General features: G+C 43.5%; 1 protein-coding gene across 1 annotated transcript; it reads right to left on the bottom strand.

Annotated features, from left to right (window-relative positions):
* Window positions 1–1,571: 1,571 nt before the first annotated feature.
* On the bottom strand, window positions 1,572–5,978 carry LOC124652345. The gene is made up of 9 exons (XM_047191368.1): window positions 5,847–5,978; window positions 5,621–5,730; window positions 3,566–3,668; window positions 3,401–3,460; window positions 3,041–3,103; window positions 2,703–2,903; window positions 2,526–2,622; window positions 2,235–2,449; window positions 1,572–1,987 (listed from the first exon to the last, which is right to left on the bottom strand). The coding sequence occupies exons 2-9, from the start codon at window positions 5,728–5,730 to the stop codon at window positions 1,898–1,900; spliced, it is 939 nt and encodes a 312-aa protein (XP_047047324.1). The 5' UTR covers window positions 5,847–5,978; the 3' UTR covers window positions 1,572–1,897.
* Window positions 5,979–23,604: the final 17,626 nt, after the last annotated feature.

Here is a 23,604-nt window from a genome sequence, read left to right as displayed (position 1 = left end):
ATGTAGCATCGTTGCCTAGCGGTTGTAGGAGCGACGGTCCACCCTTGCAACATTCAGTTCCTTGTGGTACTGGTGGTAGCAGGGATCACCGGAGGCCTTGCATAAGGTCGATGAGGATGGCGTGCTAGAGCAGCAGCCGGAGGAACTCAAGCCTGTGAGGCGGTGCGGTAGCATACGATGTTGTCGGTGGAGGGGAGGCGAGCAACGGTGAGGTGGGTTCCTAGGAGGCGGTGGTGGCGGAGTAGTAGCATGCGACGGGGAAGCAAGGTCAGCACGATCAAGCATGGGAGAAAGAAGCAGGGGAGATGCCTATTACAAAGAGGAAGGAGCAAGAGAGATGGTGGGGTGCGGTGGCAAGGAGAGGGTCGAAATGCACCGGAGGCATTCGCACGTTGGTGCCCCCTCCCCCCCCCCCCCCCCCGCACCGGAAGATCGATCGGACGGTGCAAGAAGCGGACGATGGGAAGCGAGGGATCCCGCCTAATCGTTAGCTACTATTTATTAGTCCATTCCAAATAATAAGATGTTATAAATATGTAGTCCAAGAACCAGGGGCATATCTAGTGGGCGGTGTCATGGCACCCCCTCCAAAAATACAAAAAAAAACTTTAGCTACTACTAGTATTTATAGAAATCCTGACTAAATGCAAGCTCAACATCGAACTTTTTTAAGCTTGGCACCCCCATCGATTTTATCATAGATACTACAGGTACCTCCTAGTTGGTGCATGAACCAGGCGACGAGTACTCCCTGTAATTAGTAGGAAATCACTGACACTGATCACTTCCAATTCTATACTCCATCATAAGCTGTAGATGCCCGAGCATGGCACACGACAGACTCGCCATGCGCGTCCTCCCAAAATCTTGGTACGTAAGCCGCTTTATTTCAGAAAGATAGATGCGTATTGCCGTCAGCATATGTCAAAGACCTTTCTTCCAAGTCATGTTTTGCAGGGCAGAGACCTTGTGGCATGGCTCCCAGGAGACCAGCACGGACTGACTTGGCAGCCTATGTGTGGCCGTATGGGCCAAACCGGTCGCACATCACCCGTACAAGACTATCGAAGGAACTTCAGTCGCCGACGTCAGTCTAGTGGATAGATAGTATACTATCATCATGGGATATAGACTGGCGTGTACCTGACCTGAATATGAGGATTTGTTGGTCAAGACAAAAAAAATGCTGCATCATCGCAAGCACACGAAGGAAAGCAACGTATGCTTGCGAAATTTCTGCTGCGTTTCCATGTTATTATTTAGGAAAGGAACAAAACCAAACAAGCCCTATATGCCACAATTTTCCTGACTTAAGTGCTAAGCCAAGACAGGCAAGACCTAGCAGCACAAAGGACAGATTGACGAAAGGGAGAGCAAGAAACTGTGGCTTTAAACAAAGCAACAAGAGCGATCACTGCCCCAATCTCAATCATGTAATCACTTGCTCAGTAAGTCTACCTGACAGTTACACATCCTCAGCTGCGCAACCTGGAAAAGGAACGATGCTCCAAAAGTGGCCTTGTGTGTCCCAATCACCAAAGAAATATACAGTATGTTTATTGATTAAACAATGAACAATAATAGAAAGATTTTATTAGATGGACAGCACCATCAACCATCTTATTTGGCTACCTCAATTCAAGGCTATGCACAGAGAAAACTGGTAGCAGGTCTGATACTACAACACAGGCCTTGCGCGTGGAGCAGTTTGCAAAGGCTCAGATCTCCGTGGATATGGGAATGCGATATTACAACAAAAAATCGATCACTGAAAGCTGAAGTTTTGGGTCGGAAAAATACACAATGCACCTTTTAATAGGAAGCTAACTATATCCACAGTGCAAACCAGGGAAACACTGGCCATCCATATCTGATCTGCTTTAAAATCAACTCAAGTTTAATCCTGGGCAGCCTCGAACCTTGATGGAGTATCAATCCCCATCATGCAGCAGAGTCCTGAGATCAAGATGATAAGCAGCACCAATCCCTGCAGATTACACAAGTGTGAGGAAATAATGCAAGGATACAAACAACTGTGATCAACTACAAACAGGTGTGAGGAAATAATGCAAGGATACAAACAACTGTGATCAACTACAGGCAGGCAGTTTAAAGGTGAAGAGGACGAACTAAAAAGCACAGTTTGCAGTTGCAATTGAAGGAATAAACAAGCTGAAGACACATGCCAGAAGTTGAAAAGGTTACGATAACAAAGTAGACTCTTAACAACTTACCACAAAAACTCCTTCCAGGAGAGTTGATTTTAGTTGGCACTCTCCATCGCATTTCTCTAGGATGGGTTTAGTTTCATTGGTCTTCTCTGCAAGGTACCTGGCCAGTGGCAGTTCGGAAGTGTTCTCCAACAAACCATAGGGTTGAGAAGCATACAGGATCGAATATTTAGCCCCAGACTTGTTAAGCACAGAAACCACCTCCGAAAGCAACTCCCCTGTAGGGAGCAAAAACACAGGTTAAAGTTGCTCAACTGAAGGTGAAGGAACCAAACCAAGTTTACTTAAACCAACCTTCTGATTTGACATTGTCCTTGAAACCGCCACTACAGAAGACAATTAGCTCAGTCTGTCCAGTTGGGTTGTTTCCCATCCGTGACTTGACCAAGTCCTGGAATGCATATGATGTCAATACACAGTGAATATACGTTTAATATCAAAATAAGCACTTTTCTATACAAAATAACTTACTTGAATGGAATCCATGCTCGAATGTTTCTTCATACTTTCACTGCTTGCAGCGCATGTGTCAGTGTATGTGATGTGATTTCCTCGGGAGCCATCCTCACAATTCTCAGTAAATCCAGAGAGCAATGAGTTCTCTAATGCTTCATCTTCTGAGATGGCAACATAAGGGAATGCCATGGAAAGCTCAGAGCTTGAGAATGATAGCTGGTAAAAGGCATATATATTAGAGGTGATCAAAATTATTATGTTTTAAATTAATCCTACATATGGCAAACTAACAAAACATAGAAAACTATATATGAATAACTGAGGGAAAGGAGTGAACAAGAATGACTGACTACCTTCAGTGTGTCCGCTAAAGCTGGATCGGCTTGTTTATCTTTAGAGATGTCCGATGATTGTAGCTGAAGGAACAACGTTTGTCATTGCTTAGTGTCCATAGAAGCAACAAAAATGGTGATAGCACATTCAATAGAAATATTATAGGCAGGGGAAAAATTCAACACAGATTGAAGCATGGGGAGTTTTGGAACTTTAATGGCCCCTTGGAATTGACAAATAGGACTATCCGATCTATCATGACGATAAGATATTTCAATAAACAATTATCTGTGAGATAGTTTCAATATAGTGTGGATTTAGTTCAACCAGTAAATACCCAAAGGATGAAAAGACCAAACGGATGGGAGCCAAAAATGTACCTTTGATCCAAGAAAAAGAACTGCAACATCAACATTCTTTTGAGGACCATCCTTTGAACACTGAGAACAAAACCAAAAGATTAAGAATTGTTTAAAGTTCTTCATAACAGGGACTCAGTTGGATGTCAAATTAAACTCCAACTGGGATATTAGAAGGGAACTCACCACCAAGTTAGACCAGCCACCTTCCTCGAGAACAGATTTAGCTAAGCTCTTTGGGGAGAGTGTCTGATAGTGGACAACTTCTTTAGCCTCACTAGAACTGAGTCTGGAGATAAAGCTTATGTTAGGTAAATAAACTACTACGACTGGAAGGTCGACATGTACAAAAGGAATGGACCCATAAAATTGTATTTCAATATCAAGTAACTGAATGCATAATCAACCACTAAATGAGCAGGGTAAATTTTGAACTAGTCAACAAGTATCCAAAAATCCCAGAGTAAGACTGAGAACACCGGAAATGTACAGCTTGCATGACGATGCACTGAGAACAAGGAGCAAAATGTGACCTAGTTCAGTGGAGTTGCATGAGATATAAATATGCATCAAAACTAAGAACAACAAAAGGCAACATGTGATATAGGTAGCAGGTAGTGTGTTGGATGCATTACAACAATGATGTGTTATTCTCAGGCGAGGATGCATAAGAGGAAAATACCATTGTTCTAGCTTGTGGTTCAGCTATCATCAGAACTAAGACTGAAGATGAAGGTAATGTTTTGTAAACTTCTATAACTGGAAGGTCAATATGTATAAAAATATGAACACACAAACTGCATTTGGTTATCAAGTAACTGAATGCATAATCAGCCACTAAATGAACAACATAAAATTTGAAACTAGTCAACAAGTAACCAAAAGTCCCAAAGACTGGTTAGGGAACACCGAAAATGTACAAACGCATCAAGTGCATTAAGGACAACAAGGGGCAACATGCGATCTCGTTCAATGGAGTTGTATGAGATGCATATGCATCATCTGCGCTAAGCACAACAAAGAGTAGCATGTAACCTAGGTGGCGGATAGTGCCTTTGATGCATTACACCAACGATGCACTCCGTCCATCCCATTAAAGTTTTCTGAGATTTATCTAAATTTGAATGTATCTAGACAATAAATAGTATTTAGATACATCCGAATTTTGACAAACCTTCCACATGTTTCATGGGACGGAGGGAGTGCTATCCTCAGGATAAGGATGCGTATGGAAAAGGCCATTTTTTCTATCTAATGGGACTCTGAGCTTCAAGTTCTTCGCAATTAGACGCCAGAGACATTCCACAAGAAACAGAGAAAAAAAAAGGAACTACAAGTTTGTAGTTCAGTTATCAGGCAGACGACAATATTGGACAGAAACCTCACAATGTACACTACACAACATGTCAACATCAAAAATAAAATCTTCCCCTCAACCTAACTGATGCTAGTACGCTCCCAACTTCAACAGAACGTGAGGGGTAGCCATGCATACAAGTTGAACAATAGTTCTACACCGCGTAAGAGTCCTAATCCAGACAACAGACTGTGTTCTATTGCTCTTCTTCCGGTGTTTATACTCATTAGATCGGTATTCTTAGTAGTCTACATGAACAAAACGTAACACGTTCTACGTAAGGCGGTTGCATCACCAAATACCATCAATCTTCCAGCTTTCCATTAGCGGGGTAGGATAAAATTTTCTTCCAAACCACCCTACTCACTCCGAAATCTGAATCTTTTCAGAAGCATGAGAGAATAAATTTTTGCAGTAAGTCGAGATATAGAGATTGTTTTTTCTAGAGTTCAATGTATGGACACAACCCAAATTCTGATTGGAGAACAATGCAGCAGGTATAGATCCATTGTGACAATGTAGATATCAACTTGCCGATCATTGCCTTACAATGATGCGTGTTCTTCCACAACACGCAAGATATGATCCTAGAGTAACATACTTGAGCTGACTATCTCATGCACTGAACCACCTTATAGGCCTATATCGATTTCATGTGAGAGGAAACGAACAAGGTGTACAGCAATTTCAGGGGGAGAAGAGCAGTAATACATGCGTCAGGCAGGTGAATCATGCATCAATCCACCAACGTGCAACAGTTTCAGAAGCAAAGCAGAATCCCAGACTAAAAATCATCCAGCTTTATCAAACACGTATCACATCTAACCCAGGGGATCCCAGATTCCAAGGTTAGGAACTCACAGAGAGGCGGTTCAGCTACTTACCCGTAGTTCTTGGGCGCCCAGAGGAAAGCCGGCGCCGTCACCGGGGCAGCCGCCACCACCTGAGCAGTGGCGACCAGCATCACCGCCACCGCCACCCAGATCGCCGCCATCTGGTTGGATCGAATCCGATCGATCCCACGAAGAAAAATCAGAAAAAAATGAGGAAATCTGCTGGCGAAAACCGATCTGGGCTACCTAGCTCAGAGATCTCGTGAGAGGATCTTACCTTTGGGAGAAGTGGGCAGCTCGAATTGGGGATTTGGGTTTGCGTTGGTCTGGCTCGCCGATACCGATTTCTTCTGGTCGTGATCCGTATGGCTGGCTATTCGTGGAAGAGGAGGGGGCCAGGTCGTGTGAGTTGCTGCCACGCCTGCTCTCCAGGCAGACTTGTGGGTCCAGGCATTACTGGCAGAGTCCTAAACGTGCCCCAAGTATTTTCTTCCAGTTTCCGCAGACAAAGTTTTCACAAGAAATCTATTTCAACTATGTTCAAAAAAAAAAGGAAATCTATTTCAACACTAGCAACGTTGCCCACTTATTTTCCAATGCAAAGGATGGACACAAGCCTCTTTATTTGTTAGATCATTTTTATGGGTTTTCTATTTTCGTGCCCTCGGTGTTCTTAGCATCTCGCTTTTCCGCACTTCTGAGCTTTTTCTCGCTTTTCCCAAGCCCTTATTTGAAGCCCGCAGAAGGAGCTCAGACGGCAGGATTCCCGTTTAGTTAACCGTTCCGTGCTGACGTGTGGGGCCGCGTCGCGTGGGGCTAGTAGAAAGGGACCGCGTGAGACATGACGAGACCACATTTGGTTGCACGTGAGCGAGAGCTGGGTTTTGTCTCTCTCAGCCCAAATTGGTATTTTCCCTTTTAAGACTACATTTTCCCCCTCTTTCTCTTGGGCCTCGTTGTTTGCCCAATATGGCAGCAAATCTAGCACTCCCTCTGGTCCATATGTATGTAGTTAAATCTAGAAGCAAATCTCCAGGGTAATGTACGATAAATTCACACAGTCATATAGTAGAATATGGATAGATAATAGGGATCTCTCCCTAGATAATAAGCTGCATACAGCAGCCAACATAGTAACAGGTTCGAGGTTCTTCACAGCACTGTCATACTAACAACATAACAACAAGGGATCCCTGCTAACAACAAAATAGAGGAGGCAAGCAAGCAAGACACGTCCAGGACTCCGCCTACCCCATCTGGCTCTGCTTCCACTTGTTGCTCCCCTTGGGCACCTTGGGCTTGAGCGGAGGCATGCGCCCCGCGGCGATCTCCACCCGCTGGAAGTTGCGGAGGTGCATGCCGAGCGCCTTGTGTTTGGCGCGGAAGGAGTAGGCGTTCACCGTCGCGCCGACCTTGGGGAAGGTCTTGCCGATGTCCTCGGCATGCGTGAGGAGGCAGTTGAAATCGGTGTCACCGAATCTCCTAGTGCAGAAGGGGCACCTGTAGACACCCTTGGCGAAGTAGGAGATGTACTGGCCGACCTGCAGCCTCCGCAGCACCTGCCGAGTCTTGGTGTCGTGGTGCTCGTCGTCGTTGCTGACGTCGCTGCCAGACACCTGATCCATATCAAATGGAAACTATGAGTGAATGAGTTGCAACAATGACTAACGTGCATGATAACAAAGTTAGGAAAAACAGAGGCAGACTCAGTTAGAGTGGACACGATTATATATCTACAGGGATGATGTTAGCTAACCAAAGCTCATGCACAACATATTTGTACACAGCAATGGTTCGCTGAATCCTCCCTGTAAAAATTTGTGCCCAACGATTCTTCATAGGCAAAGAAACAGATTCCAGATCTGAACTTGAACACATTCCAGATTATTTGCAAAATTAAACAGTTGATATCTTTTGATTCGTGCATAAATTAACTGATTGAGATCCCATTATTACTTGCATAAATTAACCGAACGGCCGAACCCCAAATCTTAAACGAAGTCAAGAAGGGATCAAAACAAAATGGAATAAAATCAGCGCAAATATTAACCCAATACTCATCCATCTACAGATCCATCTACACCAGCAAAAATAAGGTTCAAAAAGGAATGGGGAACAAAAACGAAGCAAACCGTAGTTACCTCGTTCCATGGGTCCTCCATAGAGGTGTCGTAGGGATTCGGGGGCGGGGCGTACGGCACCTCCTCGTAGGGGTCCCATCCCGGCGGGATCTGACCGCCACCGGCGGCAGCAGCCTCCGATGCACCGGCGGCGGCCGTTGAGGGGACGGCGTTGAAGAGGGAGGCGTCACGCTTGGAGCCGACGGCGTCGTGGACGATGGGATTGGCATTCTCCTTGTCCATCTTGTCGGCAGAGGAGAGGGAGAGGGAGAGGGTTTTTTGCTTTGGAGAAGATGATCGGACGTGAGAGAGGCGGCATTGCGTGAGCGAGTGTGAGTGACAGAGATAGTGCGAGGATGCGTCTATAAAGGCGAGGGGTGGTTAATACGATCCGCGTCCTACGCGTCCACCGTTGCACGTATGCACGTCTTGGACTACTGCAACGCGACACGCGTCCACGATTGCACGTCTTCGACTTCTGCACCGCGACCCGCGTCTACGCGTCAACAATTGCACGTCTTCCATTTCTGCACCGCAACATGCGTCCTCGAGTCTAACCCTGGAAATTTAGATATACTCAGGTATACCCTCGAGTCTTATACTAGCATTTTTTGTGTGCTCAGTTTCCCCTTGAGTGCTAATACTGGCTAGTGCAATATACTCAGTTTTACCCTCAAGTGGCTGGTCAACAGAGAGTCAACAAATGAGATTAACTAGTTAAATGAGTCATTTAATGTGCAAAACATTCCGAAAAAGAGTGACACTTACTCATGGAGTCTTACCACAAATTGCCACTTCTCAAATCATAGATAAGTCATAGATAAATCAAGTTTTACCACAAATTACCACTTCTCAAATCACCTAGTAGCTATGAAGGTGCATGGTTTTCCATAATAAGCCCTTCCGAAAACAGCTTTCCTCAAAACATACTTTGTCTAAATGAGGCCACAATTCTCACACTCATGTATATTTGTATTGCAAATAGTTTGAGGTAGGCCAAGATGGATTTCATTGCACAAAACACGCATTTTCCATTTTTTAAATCTCATATTTTAATCCCTTAGTCTGTTTACTACTCAGGTGCCCTTGGTTTCTTGATACTACTCGGTTTTGCTCTCTCCCTTCACAAATTCTCACAGACGTGCAACATTGCCCTGATTGGTCTAGCCCATGTCACGCAGATCGTGCCCGCCGACCGTTGATCGTATGATCTAACGGGCAGGATAACCCCTCTCTCTCTATCAGCGGTTAACTTCCACCCTTTAAGTATGCTAAAGGGCGGTTTTCTGTATTATTTTTCACGCGCTAAAAATTATAAACTCTTTTAGGCATTACTTTTCACGCAAAAAATGATAAACCATCACCGATTTGTTGTAGTCATTACTTTTCACGCAAAAAATGATAAACCATCACCGATTTGTTGTAGCCATTAATTTTCACGCAAAAAATGATAAACCATCACCGATTTCTTGTAGCCATTACTATTCACGGTAAAAATGATAAACGAAACAATCTATCTATCTCTGTATTTGAAGTTTGGGAGGGTTCACCATCTACTTATATTAACTTTCGAGGTTTTGACCTGAAAATCAAATGGGTATTATAAAGGGAAATAAAAGTTCAAAAAAATGTAAAAACGAAACAGTCTACCTATCTTTGTATAGAAGGTCGTCTGTATGATTTTTGAGGTTATTTAGAGAAGGTAGAAAAAATCCCTTTTGAGAAGGTCGAAAAAACCTAACTTGTTAGAAAAGCTGGTTTCAGTGAGACCTAACCAAATTTGGCATACATGATGTCATACCTATAACAACAAGGAATATCTAAAAGGGAAAGTTTCACAAAATTTGAAATTTATGGTGAAAATGATGCCATACATGATGTTGTTTTTCGAGGTTTTGACCTGAAAATCAATTGGGTATTATAAAGGGAAATAAAAAGTTCGAAAAATGTAAAAACGAAACAATCTATCTATCTATGTATAGAAGATCAGCTGTATGAAATTTGAGGTCATTTAGAGAAGGTAGAAAAAATCACCTTGTTAGAAAAGCTGGTTTCAGTGAGACGAAACGGCATGCGCTTAAGCAAAGTGATTTTTTCGAACATCTCCAAATGACCCCAAATTTGCCATACATGATTCCATACGTGTAACAACAAGGAACACTATCTAAAAAGTGTCAAAAAAGTTTGCCCAACCGTATAGCTCTATCAGAAAGAATCTCACCATGGCGTCGTAGTTGGTAGGGATGAGCTTTAGGATGCAGACGTTGGATCCGACTAAGATATGTTTCCGCCATTGTTTCTTCTTCAGATGTCTTCTTCGACTCCGCCTCCCACTTCCAAGCCAGTCATGGCAACACCCATCTCCTCCGCGCCTCCCCCCTTCGTCCCAGTTCATCTGGAACCTTCCAAGGATTCCGGAAAGAACATCGAGGGGACATCCACTAACCCGGAGAAAGCCTCCGGAGCGGATCAAATGGAGCATAAGGCGGAAGAAGCGGCCGCCAAAAAATCCAACGCTCGTCAGCGAGATAGCCAAGCCAAGGGGAAATGGTGGCCCTGCACCACCACCGAAATTGAACTCAAGAACCTCGAGGCGGAAGGCTTCCTGAAGCCCGGATCCTGGCGGACAGTTCCGGGTTCTTTGGCTCTAGCCCCCGAAGACGGAGAGATGGTGGTGACCAAGGCACTGGTGGAGCGTGGCTTCTCATTTCCGCCATCCGATTTCTTCTCAGAAATCCTGAAGGCATATGGGCTCCAGCCCCACAACATATCCCCAAACAGCGTCTTGGCGATTGATGGCGTGTATTTCACACGTTCGTTGGGAAACCCCAAGAGGAAGGTATGATGAGCACAGCAGCAAGTTTTCCCTCAGAAAGAAACCAAGGTTTATCGAACCAGGAGGAGCCAAGAAGCACGTTGAAGGTTGATGGCGGCGGGATGTAGTGCGGCGCAACACCGTAGATTCCGGCGCCAACGTGGAACCCGCACAACACAACCAAAGTACTTTGCCCCAACGAAACAAGTGAGGTTGTCAATCTCACCGGCTTGCCGTAACAAAGGATTAACCGTATTGTGTGGAAGATGATTGTTTGCAGAGAAAACAGTAAAAACAAGTATTGCAAGTAGATTGTATTTCAAGAAAGAGAATTGGACCGGGGTCCACAGCTCACTAGAGGTGTCTCTCCCATAAGACGAACAAGCATGTTGGGTGAACAAATTACAGCTTGGGCAATTGACAAATAAAGAGAGCATGACAATGCACATACATATCATGATGAGTATAGTGAGATTTAATTGGGCATTACGACAAAGTACATAGACCGCCATCCAACCGCATCTATGCCTAAAAAGTCCACCTTCAAAGTTATCATCCGAACCCCTCCAGCATTAAGTTGCAAAGCAACAGACAATTGCATTAAGTATGGTGCGTAATGTAATCAACAACTACATCCTTAGACATAGCATCAATGTTTTATCCCTAGTGGCAACAAGACAACACAACCTTAGAACTTTCGTCACTCGTCCCGTGTGTCAATGCGGCATGAACCCACTATCGAGCATAAGTACTCCCTCTTGGAGTTAAAAGCGTCTACTTGGCCAGCAGCATCTACTAATAACGGAGAGCATGCAAGATCTTAAACAACACATAAGCATAACTTTGATAATCAACATAACAAGTATTCTCTATTCATCGGATCCCAACAAACGCAACATATAGAATTACATATAGATGATCTTGATCATGATAGGCAGCTCACAAGATCCGACAATGATAGCACAATGGGGAGAAGACAACCATCTAGCTACTGCTATGGACCCATAGTCCAGGGGTAGACTACTCACTCATCACTCCGGAGGCGACCATGGCGGTGTAGAGTCCTCCGGGAGATGATTCCCCTCTCCGGCAGGTGCCGGAGGCGATCTCCAGTGATCCCCCGAGATGGGATCGGCGGTGACGGCGTCTCCGGAAGGTTTTCCGTATCGTGGCTCTCGGTACCGGGGGTTTCGTCACGGGAGGCTTTAAGTAGGCGGAAGGGTAGGTCAAGAGGCGGCACGAGGGCCCCACACCACAGGGCCGCGCGGCCAAGGGGGGGCCGCGCCGCCCTAGGGTGTGGCCCCCTCGTGGCCCCTCTTCGTCTCGTCTTCGGTCTTCTGGAAGCTTCGTGAGAAAATAGGCCTCTGGGCTTTTATTTCGTCCAATTCCGAGAATATTTCTTTACTAGGATTTCTGAAACCAAAAACAGCAGAAAACAAAGAATCGGCACTTCGGCATCTTGTTAATAGGTTAGTTCCGTAAAATGCACGAATATGACATAAAGTGTGCATAAAACATGTAGATAACATCAATAATGTGGCATGGAACACAAGAAATTATCGATACGTTGGAGACGTATCAGCATCCCCAAGCTTAGTTCTCGCTCGTCCCGAGCAGGTAAAACGATAACAAAGATAATTTCTGGAGTGACATGCCATCATAATCTTGATCATACTATTTGTAAAGCATATGTAAAGAATGCAACGATCAAAACAATGTGTATGACATGAGTAAACAAGTGAATCATAAAGCAAAGACTTTTCATGAATAGCACTTCAAGACAAGCATCAATAAGTCTTGCATAAGAGTTAACTCATAAAGCAATAATTCAAAGTAAAGATATTGAAGCAACACAAAAGAAGATTAAGTTTCAGCGATTGCTTTCAACTTGTAACATGTATATCTCATGGATATTGTCAACATAGAGTAATATAATAAGTGCAATAAGCAAGTATGTAGGAATCAATGCACAGCTTCACATAAGTGTTTGCTTCTTGAGGTGGAGAGAAATAGGTGAACTGACTCAACATTGAAAGTAAAAGAATGGTCCTCATAGAGGAAAAGCATCGATTGCTATATTTGTGCTAGAGCTTTGATTTTGAAAACATGAAACAATTTTGTCAACGGTAGTAATAAAGCATATGCATCATGTAAATTATGTCTTATAAGTTGCAAGCCTCATGCATAGTGTACTAATAGTGCCCGCACCTTGTCCTAATTAGCTTGGACTACCCGGATTATCACCGCAATACATATGCTTTAACCAAGTTTCACAAAGGGGTACCTCTATGCCGCCCGTACAAAGGTCTAAGGAGAAAGCTCGCATTTGGATTTCTCGCTTTTGATTATTCTCAACTTAGACATCCATACCGGGACAACATAGACAACAGATAATGGACTCCTCTTTTAATGCTTTAAGCATTTGACAACAATTAATTCTTTTCTCATTAGAGATTTGAGGATGTTTGTCCAAAACTGAAACTTCCACCATGGATCATGGCTTTAGTTAGCGGCCCAATGTTCTTCTCTCACAATATGCATGCTCAAACCATTCAACTCAGTGTAGATCGCCCTTACTTCGTACAAGACGAACATGCATAGCAACTCACATGATATTCAACAATGAGTTGATGGCGTTCCCAGCACACATGGTTATCGCACAACAAGCAACTTAATAAGAGATAAAGTGCATAATTACATATTCAATACCCCAATAGTTTTTAAGCTATTTGTCCCATGAGCTATATATTGCAAAGGTAAATGATGGAATTTGAAAGGTAGCACTCAAGCAATTTACTTTGGAATGGCGGGAAAATACCATGTAGTATAGGTAGGTATGGTGGACACAAATGGCATAGTGGTTGGCTCAAGTATTTTGGATGCATTAGAAGTATTCCCTCTCGATACAAGGTTTAGGCTAGCAAGGTTATTTGAAACAAACACAAGGATGAACCGGTGCAGCAAAACTCACATAAAAGACATATTGAAAACATTATAAGACTCTACACCGTCTTCCTTGTTGTTCAAACTCAAAACTAGAAATTATCTAGACCTTAGAGAAACCAAATATGCAAACCAAATTTTAGCATGCTCTATGTATTTCTTCATTAATGGGTGCAAAGCATATGATGCAAGAGCTTAAACATGAGCACAACAATTGCCAAGTATCACATTACCCAAGACATTTTTAGCAATTACTACATGTATCATTTTCCAATTCCAACCATATAACAATTTAACGAAGGAGAAACTTCGCCATGAATACTATGAGTAGAAACCAAGGACATACTTGTCCATATGCTACAGCGGAGTGTGTATCTCTCCCATAGAGTGAATGCTAGGATCCATTTTATTCAAACAAAACAAAAACAAAAACAAACCGACGCTCCAAGAAAAAGCACATAAGATGTGGCCGAATAAAAATGTAGTTTCAGGGGGAGGAACCCGATAATTTGTCGATGAAGAAGGGGATGCCTTGGGCATCCCCAAGCTTAGACGCTTGAGTCTTCTTGATATATGCAGGGGTGAACCACGGGGTGCATCCCCAAGCTTAGAGCTTTCACTCTCCTTGATCACGTTGCATCATACTCCTCTCTTGATCCTTGAAAACTTCCTCCACACCAAACTCGAAACAACTCATTAGAGGGTTAGTGCACAATATAAATTGACATATTCAGAGGTGACACAATCATTCTTAACACTTCTGGACATTGCATAATGCTACTGGACATTAGTGGATCAAAGAAATTCATCCAACATAGCGAAAGAGGCAATGCGAAATAAAAGGCAGAATCTGTCAAAATGCAACAGTTCGTATTGACGAATTTTAAAATGGCACCAGACTTGCTCAAACGAAAATGCTCAAATTGAATGAAAGTTGCGTACATATCTGAGGATCATGCTCGTAAATTGGCGTAATTTTCTGAGCTACCTACAGGGAGATAGACCCAGATTCGTGACAAGCAAAGAAATCTGGAACTGCGCAAGTAATCCAAATCTAGTACTTACTTTTCTATCAAAGGCTTAACTTGGCACAACAAAACTCAAAACTAAGATAAGGAGAGGTTGCTACAGTAGTAAACAACTTCCAAGACACAAAATAAAAACAAAGTACTGTAGGTAAAAACATGGGTTGTCTCCCATAAGCGCTTTTTAACGCCTTTCAGCCTAGGCGCGTAAAGTGTGTATCAAGTAACATCAAGAGATGAAGCATCAACATCATAATTTGTTCTAATAATAGAATCATAAGGTACTTTTATTCTCTTTCTAGGGAAGTGTTCCATACCTTTCTTGAGAGGAAATTGATATTTTATATTGCCTTCCCTCATATCAATAATAGCACCAACAGTTCAAGAAAAGGTCTTCCCAATATAATTGGACAAGATGCATTGCATTCAATATCCAAGATAACAAAATCAACGGGGACAAGGTTATTGTTAACGGTGATGCGAACATTATCAACTTTACCCAAAGGTTTCTTTGTAGAATGATCAGCAAGATTAACATCCAAATAACAATTTTTCAACGGTGGCAAGTCAAGCATATTATAAATTTTCTTAGGCATAACGTAAATACTTGCACCAAGATCACACAAAGCATTACAATCAAAATCTTTAACCTTCATCTTAATGATGGGCTCCCAACCATCTTCTAGCTTTTTAGGAATAGAGGCTTCGCGCTCTAGTTTCTCTTCTCTAGCTTTTATGAGAGCATTTGTAATATGATGCGTGAAAGCCAAATTTATAGCACTAGCATTAGGACTTTTAGCAAGTTTTTGCAAGAACTTTATAACTTCAGAGATGTAGCAATCATCAAAATTCAAACCATTATAATCTAAAGCAATGGGATCATCATCCCCAATGTTGGAAAAAATTTCAGCAGCTTTTATCACAAAGTAGCTTCAGATAGCTTCAGTAGCTTTTCGCGCTTTGCATTAGAAGTGGAAACATTGCTAACACCAATTCTTTTATTAGTATGAGTAGGAGGTGCAGCAACATGTGTAGCATTAGCATTACTAGTGGTGGTAATAGTCCAAACTTTAGCTATATTCTTCTCTTTAGCTAGTTTTTCATTTTCTTCTCTATCCCACCTAGCACGCAGCTCAGCCATTAATCTTATATTCTCATTAATTCTAACTTGAATGGCATTTGCTGTAGTAGTAATTTTATTTTCAATATCCCTATTAGGCATAACTTTTGATTTCAAAAGATCAACATCAGAAGCAAGACTATCAACTCTAGAAACAAGAATATCAATTTTATTGAGTTTTTCCTCAATAGATTTGTTAAAGGCAGCTTTGTGTACTAATAAATTCTTTAAGCATGGCTTCAAGTCCAGGGGGTGAATTCCTATTATTGTTGTAAGAATTTCCATAAGAATTACCATAGCCGTTGCCATTATTATAAGGATATGGCCTATAGTTGTTACTAGAATTGTTCCGGTAAGCAATATTGTTGAAATTATTATTTTTAATGAAGTTTACATCAACATGTTCTTCTTGTGCAACCAATGAAGCTAATGGAACATTATTAGGATCAACATTAGTCCTATCATTCACAAGCATAGACATAATAGCATCAACCTTATCATTCAAGGAAGAGGATTCCTCAAAATATTTACCTTCTTACCTTGTGGAGCTCTTTCCGTGTGCCATTCAGAGTAGTTGATCATCATATTATCAAGAAGCTTTGTTGCTTCACCAAGAGTGATGGACATAAAGGTACCTCCAGCAGCTGAATCCAATAAATTCCGCGAAGAAAAATTTAGTCCCGCATAGAAGGTTTGGATGATCATCCAAGTAGTCAGTCCATGGGTTGGGCAATTTTTAACCAGAGATTTCATTCTTTCCCAAGCTTGAGCAACATGTTCAGTATCTAATTGTTTGAAATTCATTATGCTACTCCTCAAAGATATAATTTTAGCAGGGGATAATATCTACCAATAAAAGCATCCTTGCATTTAGTCCATGAATCAATACTATTCTTAGGCAGAGATAGCAACCAATCTTTAGCTCTTCCTCTTAATGAGAAAGGGAACAATTTTAGTTTAATAATATCACCATCTACATCTTTATATTTTTGCATTTCACATATTTCAACAAAATTATTAAGATGGGCAGCAAGATCATCAGAACTAATTCCAGTAAAATTGATCTTTCATAACAAGATTCAAGAAAGCAGGTTTAATTTCAAAGAATTCTGCCGTAGTAGCAGGTGGAGCAATAGGTGTGCATAAGAAATCATTATTATTTGTGGTTGTGAAGTCACACAACTTAGTATTTTCAGGGGTAGCCATTTTAGCAACAAGTAAATAAAGCAAACTAGATAAAGTAAATGCAAGTAAACTAATTTTTTTGTGTTTTCGATATAGCAAACAAGATAGCAAATAAAGTAAAACTAGCAACTAATTTTTTTGTATTTTGATTTAGTGCAGCAAACAAAGTAGTAAATAAAATAAAGCAAGACAAAAACAAAGTAAAGAGATTGAGAAGTGGAGACTCCCCTTGCAGCGTGTCTTGATCTCCCCGGCAACGGCGCCAGAAAATATGCTGGCAGTTGCCGTGGGAGTTGCAAATCTTTGTGGTGTAGCTTTTCTTCAGTTCCCCGGCAACGGCGCCAGAAAATATGCTTGATGGCGTGTATTTCACACGTTCGTTGGGCAACCCCAAGAGGAAGGTATGATGAGCACAGCAGCAAGTTTTCCCTCGTAAAGAAACCAAGGTTTATCGAACCAGGAGGAGCCAAGAAGCACGTTGAAGGTTGATGGCGGCGGGATGTAGTGCGGCGCAACACCGGAGATTCCGCGCCAACGTGGAACCCGCACAACACAACCAAAGTACTTTGCCCCAACGAAACAGCTGAGGTTGTCAATCTCACCGGCTTGCTGTAACAAAGGATTAACCGTATTGTGTGGAAGATGATTGTTTGCAGAGAAAACAGTAAAAACAAGTATTGCAAGTAGATTGTATTTCAAGAAAGAGAATTGGACCGGGGTCCACAGCTCACTAGAGGTGTCTCTCCCATAAGACGAACAAGATGTTGGGTGAACAAATTACAGCTTGGGCAATTGACAAATAAAGAGAGCATGACAATGCACATACATATCATGATGAGTATAGTGAGATTTAATTGGGCATTACGACAAAGTACATAGACCGCCATCCAACCGCATCTATGCCTAAAAAGTCCACCTTCGAAGTTATCATCCGAACCCCTCCAAGCATTAAGTTGCAAAGCAACGTACAATTGCATTAAGTATGGTGCGTAATGTAATCAACAACTACATCCTTAGACATAGCATCAATGTTTTATCCCTAGTGGCAACAAGCACAACACAACCTTAGAACTTTCTCGTCATCGTCCTGGTGTCAATGCAGCATGAACCCACTATCGAGCATAAGTACTCCCTCTTGGAGTTAAAAGCATCTACTTGGCCGCAGCATCTACTAATAACGGAGAGCATGCAAGATCTTAAACAACACATAAGCATAACTTTGATAATCAACATAAAAAGTATTCTCTATTCATCGGATCCCAACAAACGCAACATATAGAATTACATATAGATGATCTTGATCATGATAGGCAGCTCACAAGATCCGACAATGATAGCACAATGGGGAGAAGACAACCATCTAGCTACCGCTATGGACCCATAGTCCAGGGGTAGACTACTCACTCATCACTCCGGAGGCGACCATGGCGGTGTAGAGTCCTCCGGGAGATGATTCCCCTCTCCGGCAGGGTGCCGGAGGCGATCTCCAGTGATCCCCCGAGATGGGATCGGCGGTGACGGCGTCTCCGGAAGGTTTTCCGTATCGTGGCTCTCGGCATCGGGGGTTTCGTCACCGAGGCTTTAAGTAGGCGGAAGGGTAGGTCAAGAGGCGGCACGAGGGCCCCACACCACAGGGCCGCGCGGCCAAGGGGGGCCGCGCCGCCCTAGGGTGTGGCCCCTCGTGGCCCCTCTTCGTCTCGTCTTCGGTCTTCCGGAAGCTTCGTGAGAAAATAGGCCTCCGGGCTTTTATTTTGTCCAATTCCGAGAATATTTCTTTACTAGGATTTCTGAAACCAAAAACAGCATAAAACAAAGAATCGGCACTTCGGCATCTTGTTAATAGGTTAGTTCCAGAAAATGCACGAATATGACATAAAGTGTGCATAAAACATGTAGATAACATCAATAATGTGGCATGGAACACAAGAAATTATCGATACGTTGGAGACGTATCAGCGATCAGCAATCACGTCACCCTTTGCGAGGGCCATCTCCGGGTACCAAGAAGGAGAAAATTCCTAAAGCTTCCGAATTGGCCACCTGCGGGTCAATAACCTTTATGCTCCGCCCTAGCCGCGTCTACCCTCCAATTGACCGCCACGAATCCGCACGATATTGGTCGGGGGTTTCTTCTACTTGAAGGACGTTTCCGACCCGGCGAGCGAGAGGGTGCTGCCGCCCTTCAAAAATAGCCCCGCCAGCGAGAATCCGGCCTGGACACAATGTCCTCATCTTTCCGAGTCGCCTCACCGACTCGCGCAGCTAGGCGGATCTCGCAACCGACGGAGGAGGGTCTCGACGGGAAGGACCTCGCCATGTCCTGGTTCACCAAGCGGATCCAACCACTTCAACATCGGGACCGCTTGATGTTCCAATACACGGGGCGCGACGATCCTATGCGCGCTTCTAAGGACAACCTCTCCGCCGACGCCATCGACAAACGGATCCGCCTCCTCATCAAGATTCAGCGTGATCTTCACATTCACGTGTGCAACAAGGACATCCACACCAACGGTTCCGGGACCGCGGTACGTTACCTTGACGTGCCTGTTGATTCCTTCATACTTTGAATTTTGTCTAAGTTTTGGCTTGGTAACAAAGCTCGAAGCCCTCGAGGAGGGCGAACTCGGAACTCTCCTCCGGGTCCCCCAAGCGGGCAATACCGACCCGGAAGCCGCATCTGAAGCGGAAGCTCCCGAAGCTCCGCGTCTCTCCAAGAGGAAGAGGGCTGCTCCCTCCAGCCCTGCAGCCAAATGTGCCCGCGAGGTGCCTAGCACCGCGGCTACCTGTAAGGCGGAGGCGGAGAAGAAACGCCTCAAACTCATCGACACCAGCAACCGTGCTCAACCCAACATTCAGCAATTCTTTATACCAACTGGGTAAGCATCTGGTTTCCGTCAAAAGATCTTGCTGCTGCTATGAAATCAACATACACTAACTTGTTATGCCTCTTTTTATTATATAGCAACAAAAGCTCCGGAAGCCAAGCCCCCAAGATTACCAAGAAGAGGGTCAAGCCATCTCCGGCTTCTATTCCTGTTACCCCAGAAGTAGAGGTTCCGCCCAAGGCCACCTCAACTGCCAAGCCGGATCCAAAGGACGTCATCAATATTGATGATATTCCGGAGAATCCAACTATCGAGACTGACAAGGGCGATTCCGGCAAGGGCGCCTCCTCATCTGCACCTCCACCTGAGCAGCCCGCTGCTACCTCCACTGACGCTCCGACTGACCAAGTCGAGAGAAAACTCCTCTTGAGCGGCGCCACTGGAACGCCCCAGACTCATCCTCACTTCTTCCCAATTCCGCAAAAGGTCCCTCTTTCACAGCACCACGCGGAGATCTCCGCCATGATGGAGCAAGTGTGGGGACCTGCAAACACGGAGGAGCAGGAGCTGACTGAGCTTGAGAGCGGAATCAAGGCTTTTTTCGCCAAGCACAAGAATGTGCGTCAGGTAACACCAGCCCCCAGGCATTGGTTAATGCATTCTTTCCGAGTAACATGTATGAGCCAATGTCTTAAACTTGTAGATTGTAGCGGAAAATCAAAATTTTCACATGCTAAAGATTTGAACTTCCGGGCAGCCCCCACAAGTTTGAATTTCCGTCTAATCCTTAAACTGCTTTCACAGAACACGCAGAAACTGCACGAAGATTTGCGCACCCATGTGCTGGAGTAGAGAAAAGAAATTGAACTACTTCAAACCAGGGACGCGGATAATCAGAAGGCCATCGCGCTGCTGGAGACCCGTATCAAGGGTTTTGAAGGTAATAACTCCGACTGAGCCCCCAGGATCGTCAATGTAACTATGTTATCTGAGCTAACTTTGTTGTTGAAATTCCGAGTTCCAGAAGAAATTGCCAAACGCCCCTCCATCGACTCCCTTTACGCCAAGATCGAAGTTCTTGAGGCGGAAAATGAATCCCTCAAGAAGTTCCTGAAGGAATCCTCCGAGGAGGAGACCAAGAAGAAAAAAAGAACTCTTGGAGAAGCACACTCAAGAGCTGTCGGATCTTGCTGAAAAACTCAAGAAGAGCCAACAAAGGATCCAGACCTTGGCAGCCAAGAACAAGAACTACGAGGCGGAGGCGGAGGCTATTGACAAGATGATCTTCCGTAAGGACCTCTTTTTCTTTCTTTGTGGCTCCGACTTCTTCAGACTTGTGCTTCTGCTCGCGAAAAAAACTGATCGTACTTTTCACAGCGAGCCTTGGTTTTGAGTGGACAAAGGATGCCACCCTCAAGAGGACTGAAGCGTATGAAGAGGCGCAGAGCTCCATTGATAACCTCTTCGAGGCGTGTCACGGAGTCGCCAAATCGCTATCCCTGAAGAGAGCCGGAACTGCGGTGATCGATACCATGACCAAACTGATCAAGCAGGTGCCGGAGCTCATCAAGGATTGGCAGGAATCTTCCGCCCGCGGAGTTGCTTCACTTGTGTTGGCGACGTGCAAGGCGCACTTCCCAACCATGAACTTTGCTGATGTCGCACGCGGAGCCCCCAAGGGTACCAATATGAGGGTCCTTCTCGCGGAGACCCAAGGGTATGAACGGCTCTTTGTCGGACGAGTTAACCACTCGTTTTGGTACAACAAGCATGATCTTCCCGCGGGATTCTCTGACGCGGAGGATGAAGATGAAGAGGACTGCCCCGAGGATTTCGTTGAGGAAGGCTCCGGGTCGAGCGCGAATCATGAGGAAGAAGACTCCGGCGACGACTCTAGCGATGGCTCCGCCTACGTTGCTTCTGATGAGGATCAATCTTCCGAATAGAACCTGTGAAACAGTTAAACTGATGCATCATTTTGGCCCCGGAGTGGGTTTGTAATACAACTTAAATTTTTAAGTAGCTAGGAACGAAACACTTATGCATGGGCGGAAAACTTATCCTGCTATCATTTATTTGCATGTTTCGTTTATTTGAAAGCAAGTGCTGATGTTATATTTTTCCGGCTTGCCCATTTGACCTTCCACGAGCCGGAAAACCTGTAGCCGGAAACGCTCGCCAGCGGTGACGAAGCCCAATGGCAATCCGTCAATAACCGCGGAAACAAGCCCCCAGCCCAAGTGCCGGAAGTCGCTAACAGGAATCCATGAGTTTGCAACAGAAGATATTTCCACCAGAAAACTTAAGCTTACGTCCTAAAGGACGATTTTTGAAAATCACAACTTCTATACACGCCTAGGCGGAAATATCCAGCTCTGCGGTTTTAGTCGGAAAACATACACGATCTAAAATGAACAAGTAAAGAAGGTAAAAGACTCAAAGAGTGAACCAAAAGCTTTATTTTATTGATCATGTATAACTATTACAATGTATGTAACTAGCTGGGTGACCCGCGCAATTGCGCGGCTAGAATGGTAATATTTTGAATCTTCATATATAATGTAACTTTATTGTAGTTGATACCATGTTTTAGATATTTATAAGAGATAGCAGAAGTGCCCGTGCTTTGCTACAGATTTATTAATAATGAATACTTTTAGGCCACGAAAAAATTACTATTGAAAGAATAACAGTGCAAACCGACATTTGCATAACTCAATCTTTTTAAATATGAATCTTGTTATTATAACTAAATGTAGCTACTCACTATGCTTCGCCACATTGGGGCGAAATTTGAACCCTCCTATGATATTGTCTCAAGATAACATCATATAAGAAATTTCAATGCTAACCTGCTTTGTTTTTTGTGATGGAGCTGCCACCCTTTAGCCACAATGCAAATTAGAAGAGAATCTTACATTCAATGCCAAATCTATTTCTTACGAAAATCTAGACACTAATTATTTCACCATGGATGGCTTACAAGTTAGAACTCCGCCAGTAGAAATAGCAATATCCTCTGCCCCTGAACCAAGCAACAATTACTGTCATAAGAAGTTCCCAATCTTCAGTGGTTTCTTGGAAACTTGAGCGTACATTGCCATCACAAAGCATGCATTACCAACATGTTAACTCAGAGCTGTTGTTTACACAATCGATGCATGCACTCTTTTTTGTATTCAGGGGTCACCATATATTGATTACTTTTGGCTTATTTGGTGCGGCACAACTCATCCAGTGCTATGGAATCAGGCAGCTCAATTTTTTGTTCCCTTTGCATCTAGAAAAAATTATGAATCCATATTGCCTTTAGTGAATCCCTGCAGCCAAATCTGAGTATTAAATTGAGTGAGTCAATACATACACCTACTAATATGAATCTTCACTGCCTTGAGTAAACACATGTAATTCATACATAACATGATAGCTAGCTGTTCATTACCTCCAAAAGTTAAACTGAATTTCTGTTCAGTGTCATGTCCAGAATCTTCCGCCGACTTGCTACAAAACTGCACTCATGCAACTCTTAGTCCTTTTGATCTAAAAAAAAAATCTTCTAATCTTCTAATTCTCAAAAAACAATTCGATACGAGCAAAATCACAGGCACGGAATTCTGTAAATGAAACAAAGTAAAGCGCGGAAATCAAAAACTAAATTAAGTTAGAGCATGCCAAAATAAGACATCAGCTGGCATTGTTTGTATACGCACCACTAAGATAATACTGCCGCAATTAGCTGAACTTTTTGCCCGCAGCAAGCTAGTACTCCGTATTATTGATCTGCCTCGTACATGATTAACCACCACAATGAAATCTCTGTGTTTAATTTTCAAGGATATAGTCAGAACCCTCTGCCTGTTAAATAAGGGAATCCTTGAGATCGTCTGTGTTCTTTATTTGATTTGATACCCCGCAACACCCTGCACCAGACCTCCATTAAAAAGGCCACGGCAGAAGATGGGAGATGAGATGGACTCATCATCTTAATCGCAAAGGGGT

This window comes from Lolium rigidum, chromosome 5, assembly GCF_022539505.1.
Source record: "Lolium rigidum isolate FL_2022 chromosome 5, APGP_CSIRO_Lrig_0.1, whole genome shotgun sequence".
Lineage (NCBI taxonomy): Eukaryota > Viridiplantae > Streptophyta > Magnoliopsida > Poales > Poaceae > Lolium > Lolium rigidum.
Note: the sequence above shows the minus strand (reverse complement) of the source record. Positions and strands in the feature narration are given on the sequence as shown.

What these genes read in the sequence shown, in the direction of transcription:
- LOC124652345 (XM_047191368.1), bottom strand. Translation starts at nt 5,730, where the DNA reads ATGGCGGCGATCTGGGTGGCGGTGGCGGTGATGCTGGTCGCCACTGCT. An exon ending in GTGGCTGGTCTAACTTGGTG is followed by an intron (nt 3,461 to 3,565) that starts GTGAGTTCCCTT and finishes TTTTGTTCTCAG; the next exon opens with TGTTCAAAGGATGGTCCTCA. An exon ending in TTCTTTTTCTTGGATCAAAG is followed by an intron (nt 3,104 to 3,400) that starts GTACATTTTTGG and finishes TTGTTCCTTCAG; the next exon opens with CTACAATCATCGGACATCTC.